Genomic DNA, 9,092 nt, shown 5'->3' with positions numbered 1-9,092 from the left:
GAACTCGGATTTGGCCGAGTTAAAGATTGAGGTACAAAAGTTGGTTGATACTTTGCTTGTACCGATTTTGAATCAATTTCGAGCTAGTTTTGAGCTTTAAACACTAAAAGAATCAATATCTTCTGCATAGGAAAGAAACAAAAATCTCATCCTAACATATATAAGAAATAGATTAACCTTCTAAATTTTCTCAACTAAATCTCATGCACGTTTTGTTTACACAAATCTCTTGCACGTTAGAAAGAATAAATCACATCCACTTCAAATAAATTAATAAGTTGTCATATTTCCTTTTAAACTATAACATAATTATGATACTACAATTTATATTTGTTCGAGCTTTCGAGAAAAATCAAGTGAGCTAGTGTTGGCTAGAGATCAGCTTGTTTTCAGTTGAGGTATATAACTATATAAGATCCTCGTCCTCGGATCATTTCTTTTCCCGGCCACTAGTAGAGCTATAACATGAGCCAATCTCGAGCTGCTAATGAGTTTCGATCTTTTCTTGCATCCATACACCTCTTCATTTCCTAAAACAAGGCATAAATTTAGTTAAAAGGCAGTATTCTCTAAGTTCGATTAAAGTCTAGAGACAAAATATGAGATTTTTTTTATTAAGAAAAAACATGAGCATCTGCAGTTTCAGTAAATTCACCACAATATGTTTTTTCTTGATGTGTATACTGATTGTTGTAAATAGTGATATTTTATGTATTTGCAGTCAAATCGTAGTACAACTTAACTTTTGACTAAATATATATACTAATCCTACTCATCTTCTGGAACAGAGGTAGTAGGTGGCGAACCCCGCAACCTATCGATCCAGCGACTGTTCAAGAAGCACACCACACCATGTATTCATGGTCCAGGGGGTACAATAATTGAGCTTTTTTCCTCGCTAGATCACTGTATGATTGAGGATTTGAACAGGACAGAGGACAGAAATAATGCTGTCCATGCTGCATGAAGCCTCTCGGAGTACGTACGTTGACATTTGACAGCATGCCAGTATCTGTGACGTTGAGAGCTCAAGCAAAAGTATCTGTGACGTTGAGAGGAATTACCGAAGAAGATCGTAGTTGTGGCGATGGTCTGACTGGGGGGCGTGATCACTGCATGATTCTGGGGAGCTTAAAGCTGTCGCTCAAACCGTAACTTTTTCTGAACTTGAGGAGGAAGCGAGTCTAGCTGCAGATCAAGTGCTCAGAAGTCTTGTACTTAAGGTAGGCTTTCGTAAGGTAATCTCTGGTGATGGACTCAAGTGAGCATGAACACTGGAGCATTCCACACCATACTATGATCTTGGAGGACGTTAGCTGAAGCTACGGCCTAAGGGTTGAACTGACCACACTATGATCTAGAAATACACTTGCATCTGACATCCTTACATGCATGGCAGATGGGCTTTGCAATAACTGTGAGGAATGTTGGATGCATCATGCATGTATAAAGAGGGTAACTAACTGTGTGAGTTTGAACAACTGAATTTATAGGTTATGTTCAGGACTGAATTCGGCATGTTGATTAGCAGTCTCGTGCTACGTTCATGGAATTTCTCAGCTGAAGAATACAGTCCCCTATCTCCACTGCATGGTTTTACACAATTTACAGTCTGCAGCTTTCAGCTAGAATCGCTGTTATCAGCCGGAGCTCGTCTTGCTGCAGTTCACATGTGTAACTTGATGGTCAGAAAACTATACATGTACTCCTTCTGTTTTAAAAAAAGCTTTTTAAAGTTTTATAGCTACAGATGTATCTATAGCTAAAGCATGTCTTTATACCTTCTTATCTAGACAAAGCTGAGAACCTTTTTTTTTTAGAAACGGAGGATGTATTAACTTAGAGCATCTCCATCGGCAGTCCCTAAATAGGCGCCGGCAGGGGCGCCGGCACCTCCGTTTGGGGGCCGCTGACACAGCATCCTCTATTTGGAGATGCTGCTCCCACACCGGCGCCCCCATACGCCAGCTATGATAGATTTTGAAATTTAAAATGATATTTAAAAACTCAAATTCATACGAAATTCATACAAAATATATACAAAAGTAGCTCGAATTTAAACATAACTAAAACATAAATTTAATCCAGATCTACTGGCCGTCGGTTGGAGCGCTCGACGGCCCTGCCTCGTCGTCGTTCTTCGCCATTGCCGCCTGCGTCCGTGCCCCCTTCTCCTCCCTTGCTTCGCGCATCTGGCGGTGGAGAATGGCGGCCGGCGTCGCATGGGCTTGCCGGCGGCGCTGTCCCTACGCTTCCAGCCTTTCCCGAGAAGCTTCAATCTCGTCGTGCCTCGCCTGCTGGCGGGCGAACGCCTCGTAGTGGCGATGAGCGTTGAGCTCTGCGAGCTTCTGTCGCTCCGCCTCCATGAGCCGGCATCCCACCTCCTCCATGGCCGCTCGCTGGCGCGAGATCTCGAGGACGTGCTCGAGGTTCGCGTCATTGACGAACTCGCGCTCCTCCTCCTTCAACCGCTGGTATCGTAGCGCATTCAGCGACACGAGGATTGCCGCCTGCTCCGGGTCGGCGGGGGCATGCGGTGGCTCGCCCGACTGCGCTGCCTCCTCCGCCGCCTCTGCTTCCGCGTCTGCGACATAGACCTCGTGTCACGCCTCGAACCGTGGGTCCTCGTCCTCGTCGGAGCTGTGCTCCGCGTTGGCCTGCGGCTGCGGTGGTGGTGGAGACAGCGCGCGGCCGTTGAGGCCAAGCATCGAGTAGGTGGTCTTCAGACGGCGCGACATATTGATGTGGAGAGGAGAGAATGGAGCGGCGGTGGTGGAGATGAGAGGAGAGAATAGAGCGGCCGTGGTGGACGGCGTACGTACTATATAGCTGTGGCAACTACCCACATTTACGGCGACTGGACGCCGCGTGGCCAGTCGCTGCCCTCTTGGCCGCCTCGGTTTCCGCGCGGGAGACCATTAAACGCCGACGACCAACCGAACCGTCACGTCCTCTCGCTGACAAGGTGCCCCCACCAACGAAAACCGTCGTTCCGCGAGGCGTCGGCGCGCCCGATTCGCGCCCTTGGCCAAGGGGGCGGCACGGGGATGCCGGCGATTCTATTGGGCTCGAAAAATGGTCGGCGCCGTTTGGGGCGCACCGGTGCGAGCCCAAAAATGACGCCCGGCCCCCAAATCGCTATCGGGGCCGCCGGTGGAGATCAAAGAAAAAATTTCATGATGTATGACTTAATGTTTTACCCTTATAGGATTTGCACTACAATATTTCTATATGATTAGTTTCGGCTTAGAGGGAAGCAATTTATAGGATATGTTCTAAGAATCAAACAACTAGTTTAGGAAAAATTCCTATAAGTTTAAACCTACACAATTTCTATTTGAATCCTATGAATCAAGGAAACCCTATGTTTAATAGGGTAATACCCATGTTTCCAAAAATTTGGCTGCAACTTTCAGCTAGTCTCCCAGGTGAAAGAATCAACACCATAGAAAGAATGGACTCACGCGTCATGATGATTCAATGAAAACAACATGCTGTTACTCATACAGTTCAAAACGATATTGGCAGACGCAGACATCTGTAGAGCGCATCACTTGGCGCCGATTCTGTCTTGCTCCCTCCCGCGCAAATACAAGGCCAACTACTACAGCCATTAACCACACACCAGCAGCCGACCATCAACTCCGGCTGCCGAACAATAATGCACACCTGCCGGATAGCAACAGCGACGTGCAGGTGCAATAATGGTGGCGCGGACGACAGCGACGTCAGATGGCGGCGGCGGCAGCAGGTGAGTCACCGGGGGACGCCCCCGCGGCGGCAGCGGCGGCCCAGACGATGTCCTTGAGAGCCGGTCTGAGCTCGTCGCTGCAGAAGGAGCGGTACTCCATGGTGTCCCCGCCGTCCTTCTTGACGTCGACCACGAGCACGGACGGCGCCACGCTAAAGAACTCCGCCGCCACGCCGAGCCGGCCCTTGCGGCCGCGCTCGGCGCCCTCGAGCCGCACCCCGCGCGCGCCGCTCTTGGTGACGCGCATGGCCCCGCCGCTCGCCAGGCCCTCCAGCCGCGAGATCACGCCGCTCGCCGGCTCCCGCGTCGCGAACCGCATGTTGGCCCCGCCCTCGTGTGCTGCCCCGCGGCCCGACGACGGCGAGGGCGATGGCCCCTGGTCGAACAGCGGCGACAGGTCGAAGCCCGCGGAGAGGGAGATGAGGTGGAATGCGTTCATCGCCTCGGGGGCCTCGTCCTGCTTGTCCTCGCCCTTGCCGCGCGCGTCCGGCGATGGCATGGGCACCCCGAGGGAGACCGGTGGAGTGGGCGACGGTTTCTTGAACCACGGCGACTCGATTATGCCGGCGACCGCAATGCGGCTGCTCGGGTTGGGGTCGAGCAGCCTGGCGATGAGCTTCCGCGCGTCCCTGGAGACCCAGGACGGGCAGAGAAAGTCGGCGCGCTGCATCTTGCGGTACATGCACATGAGGTTCTCGTCCCGGAACGGCAGTGCGCCGACGAGGAGCACGTAGAGGATGACGCCGCAGGACCAGATGTCGGCCTTGGCGCCGTCGTAGCCGTTCCCGCCGAGCACCTCGGGCGCCACGTACGCCGGCGTGCCGCACGCGGTGTGGAGGAGGCCGTCGGGGCGGGCGTGCCCCGCGAGCGCGCTGAGCCCGAAGTCGGCGACCTTGAGGTTTCCCGCCTCGTCGAGGAGCAGGTTCTCTGGCTTGAGGTCGCGGTGGTACACGCCGCGGCCGTGGCAGAAGTCGACCGCGGAGACGAGCTGGCGGAAGTATCGGCGCGCGACGTCCTCGCGGAGGCGCCCTGCGCGGGTGATCCGGGCGAAGAGCTCGCCGCCGCGGACGAGCTCGAGGGCCAGGTAGATCTTGGAGCGGCTGGCCATGACCTCGTGGAGCTCGACGATGTTCGGGTGGGACACCATCTTCATGACCGCGATCTCGCGCTTGATCTGCTCCGCCATCCCGGCGCGCTCCACCTTGTCCTTGGCCACCACCTTGACGGCCACGCCGCGGCCCGTGCGCAGGTCCCGCGCCGCGTGCACCCGCCCGAAGTTGCCGTGCCCCAGCACCCGCCCCAGCTCGTACCGGCCCTGCAGCACGTTCTTCTTCCCCTCCGGCGCCGCAGCCGCATCCTCCATCGCGTCGCGCTGGGCCGTCCGGCGACTGTCGATCGAAGCGAGTGATGCAGGGTCGTTGGTCTACCCGTCCTCGACGTGCTTGCGGTGGCAGTTGCGGCCGCCGCGTAGGCTATGCTTGCCGGTGAGGTCAGTGCGCGTGCTCCTCCACATTGCTCCGCATTCCCAAAAGGCACCGGCCAGAAGATAGAGGCCGGAGTAGTGCAGTAGAGGGACACGGAAAGCTCAAGCTCACGGCGACGACGTTGGTTACCGGCCGCGTGAGACACGAAACGAAAGGGCTTTTCCGTGGAGCTTCTTCGATGCCGCCGCGCGCGCACGGGATAAATATCGCGGAGCTCGCGGATCTGAGAGGCGTTTCTGGCCGTTGTTTCGGATCGGACAGTGGATGGTATGCGGTTGCGGTGACGCAACGGCAATGGCGCGACGCGAGCGGCATGGCCGATGGAAACCGTATGCGGTCGAAAAGGAAACGGGCGACGGGTCTGTTCTGTGGGCGGTATCGACAGTTTGGGTACGTCGACGACGAGCCCCACTAGTCAGGCCGTTGGAGGTGATTGGTGGGCCGGAGTTATTGCTGGGCCATGTCCTGGTCCATTATTAGCGGATCGAATGCAACCCCTATGTCTCCTTTTGTCGTTCCAAATTGAATTATTTCCCGTCACCAACGTTGTGCTTGACATATTCTTAATCTTATCGCTATATGTGATCTAAAGCATTTGAACAAACGCTTGGATTAGACACGCAATATCTTGGGTTAACGCTTATAATACACCATTGCAACCGACACCCGTATGATAGAGGGGATTGGGATTTTTTGAGGAAAGTGATGTAAAAGTTGAGTTTTTCTCATCGGTTGGTTGACTGGATAATTGCATGTGTCACCTCGGTGAGTTATAAGGTAAAATTCAATGGGACCCTACTTGATTCATTTTCGCCTTCTCGGGTGCTCCGACAAGGTGATCCCTTATCTTCATTTTTGTTTTTGTTCGTCGCAGATGGTCTTTCTACCCTTCTACAAAAAGAGGTTGCTGCTAATAATATTGAATCTTTGAAGATTTGTCGCCGTGCCCCTAGGATCTCTCGCCTCTTATATGCAGATGATAGCTTACTATTCTTCAAAGCACAATTGGACCAGGCAATTAAAATAAAGGAGATGTTGGAAGTATATGCATCCAGGGCAGCTGATAAACCCCAACAAGTGTTCAGTTATGTTTGGTGAGTATTTCCCCTTGGACAGACGGGTGGAGGTCAAATCATGTCTGGACATCACCGAGGAAACCTTTGAAACAAAATATCTAGGATTTCCTACACCGGAGGGGAGGATGTGTAAGGGAAAGTTTGAAAGTGTGCAAGCAAAATTGGCAAAGTGTTTGGTGGAGTGGGATGATAACCACAAATCACAAGCAACAAAAGAGGTACCGATTAAATCTGTTGCTCAGGCACTCACTGTATATGTGATGGGGGGTTTTTAAACTACCTGTGGGCCTATGTGATGAACTAACGAAGATGATTAGAAGGTACTGATGGGGGGCAGAAAAGGGAAAACGAAAAACACATTGGCTGGGATGGGGCAGTATGCCCCGTCTGAAATCTTATAGTGGAGTTGGCTTTCGCGATATGCGCTTATTTAACCAAGCCCTTCTTGCTAGGCAAGCATGGCGCTTCCGAACACTCTTTGTGCTCAACTCTTGAAAGCGAAATATTTTCCCAATGGCTCCCTAATTGACACGGTCTTCTCAGGTAATGGCTCAGTGACATGGCATGCGATTGAGTATGGTACAGAATTACTGAAAAAGGGCGTCATCTGACGTGTTGGCAACGGGACGCAGATATGGGCGTGGCGGGATCCATGGATTCCTCGAGCTGGCAACCACCAGGCTAGAGCGCCCCATCGTCACTACCGTTATAGATGGGTCGCTGACTTCCTAATGCCGGATGGTACATGGAATATGGATAGAGTTCAATACTATTTCACTCGAATGATGCAGCTGAAATTCTTAAGATTCAAACAATCTAGAAGGAATGAGGCTGACTTCATCGCCTAGTTCCCGGAGAAGCTCGGACTATTCACAGTAAAGTCGGCATACAATATGGCCTTTGATATTGCAACGTAGACATGACCTGGGGAGCGACGAGTACTCGGTCTGATGGCCATCGGCCCTGCTGGAAATTAATCTGGACTGCTCAAGTCCCTCCAAAGGTTAAAATGCTTGCATGGAAGATTTGCCGTAAGGCCTAGCTACACAGGATAACATGGCAAGGAGGGAAATGGCGACAACTAATCTTTGTCAGATATGTGGTCAAGAAGTTGAGGATACTTTCCGTGTTTTTGTGTGATGTCCTCAAGCGCGGGCATTGTGGTTGTCCATGAAGGAGGAATGGGACCTGCCAGCGGACGACTTACTCAAGCCGGTTGGTACTGAATGGTTGATACAACTGCTTCTGATGATCCCCGGCTCGCAGCGCTCGCGCACACTCTTAATTCTATGGAGGATCTGGCACAACCATAATGAGATGACACATGCAAAACCATGCCGATCTATTGAGGGGTCGCGTCGTTTTCTACTGAGCTATGCCAACACACTAGCTCTAATCAAGCAATTCCCCGGGGGAGATATCGCCAAAGGCAAAATGATCATTGATCAAGGCTGTCATATAGGAGTGAAAATTTTCAGCACCAAGATGGAAGGAAGAAAGAGTAGAAGAGATGGACGGCTCCAGAACCGGGCCATGCCAAGTTAAATACGGATGGTGCCTTCCTTAACAACAACGAAGCGGACATTGGTATGGTGCGAGAGATCATGAAGGAAAGGTGATCGTTTCGGCCTTCCGGGAGATACAGCAGTGTCAAGATGCGACAGAAGCGGAGCTCATGGCGATTGAGGAATGGATTCAGCTTAGTCTGATGTCAACCAATCTCCCTTTCTTGATTGAAACAGATTGTTCTGAAACATGCGAGTTAATTAGGAGACTACACCAAACACTCCGATTTATGCGTTTCGTATTTCTGTCATTAGAAAGTTGATTAGGGAAAGAGATATATCTGTAATGAAAGTAGACCGTGATTCCAATATGGTTAGTCACGAGCTTGCTAGGATAGGTAGGATTAGGCGGTGGTCGAACGTATGGTTCTCAAACTTGCCCCCGGAGGTTAGCCAGACTGTCAACCAAGATTGTAATCCTCCTATTGCTTAATATATTTCTCTTTTCCCCGCAAAAAAGAATTTTCATATGACACGTTTAAAAGTGTGCTTTCAGAAAGAGATAAATTCACGCGTTTTTGTTACTCCCTCCGATTCATATTACTTGATGCTAATATAGATATATCTGGACACATTTTAGTGTAGATACATCCATTTTAGCATCAAGTAATATAAATAGTTGTAGATACATCCATTTTAGCATCAACTAATATGGATCGGAGAGAGTAATTAAAATTGGGGAAGAATCGTACTAACCCATGAGGATTGACATGTTTCTCAAGTATTTTTTAAATTTTTGGAAATTCTTTCCCAATCAACTAATGATTTGTCTTGGATTTATTATCCCACATCTCATTTAATGGTGCATCAACTTGTACTGATATTAAATGATGAAAGAGAATGGTGTTGTATCTTAGCTACATCCTTTGCACGGATCTATAAGTAAAATACATTGCTAGCCCAATCAAATGCATGTATACCTATCTCTAAAATCATTAAATGTAGATACAAACATTAAGATACGATTCATTGGAAGTATTATCTCTTAACATATACTACTACCTAGGATAACGTGCTAAGATACAACTCATTGTGAAAGACCTTACAAATACATGAGGCTGATGAAATATTACATGTTGTTCCTAACATGCAAAATAAATATTTGAAATGTTGGAAAGAAATTCATCTTTTGTATGCATTTGCATTCATTTTGCATCCTAGGGAAACTTGGTGTGTTTTCTTCCGTTGTCCAAATCTCAAACCAATCCGTTCGAGA

The 9,092-nt window shown here is 49.9% G+C and overlaps 1 protein-coding gene across 1 annotated transcript; it reads right to left on the bottom strand.

Moving 5' to 3' along the window:
- Positions 1–3,340: 3,340 nt before the first annotated feature.
- Positions 3,341–5,481, bottom strand: LOC124653116 (putative CBL-interacting protein kinase 27). Its single transcript, XM_047192176.1, has one exon. It carries the CDS (start codon positions 5,112–5,114, stop codon positions 3,729–3,731), a length of 1,386 nt encoding a protein of 461 aa, XP_047048132.1. The 5' UTR covers positions 5,115–5,481; the 3' UTR covers positions 3,341–3,728.
- Positions 5,482–9,092: the final 3,611 nt, after the last annotated feature.

This window comes from Lolium rigidum, chromosome 5, assembly GCF_022539505.1.
Source record: "Lolium rigidum isolate FL_2022 chromosome 5, APGP_CSIRO_Lrig_0.1, whole genome shotgun sequence".
Taxonomy (NCBI): domain Eukaryota; kingdom Viridiplantae; phylum Streptophyta; class Magnoliopsida; order Poales; family Poaceae; genus Lolium; species Lolium rigidum.
The sequence above is the reverse complement of the archived record's forward strand: the minus strand, read 5'-3'. Positions and strand labels throughout refer to the sequence as shown.

Excerpts from the sequence above, each read along its gene's own strand:
- LOC124653116 (XM_047192176.1), bottom strand. The coding sequence starts at position 5,114 with ATGGAGGATGCGGCTGCGGCGCCGGAGGGGAAGAAGAACGTGCTGCAG.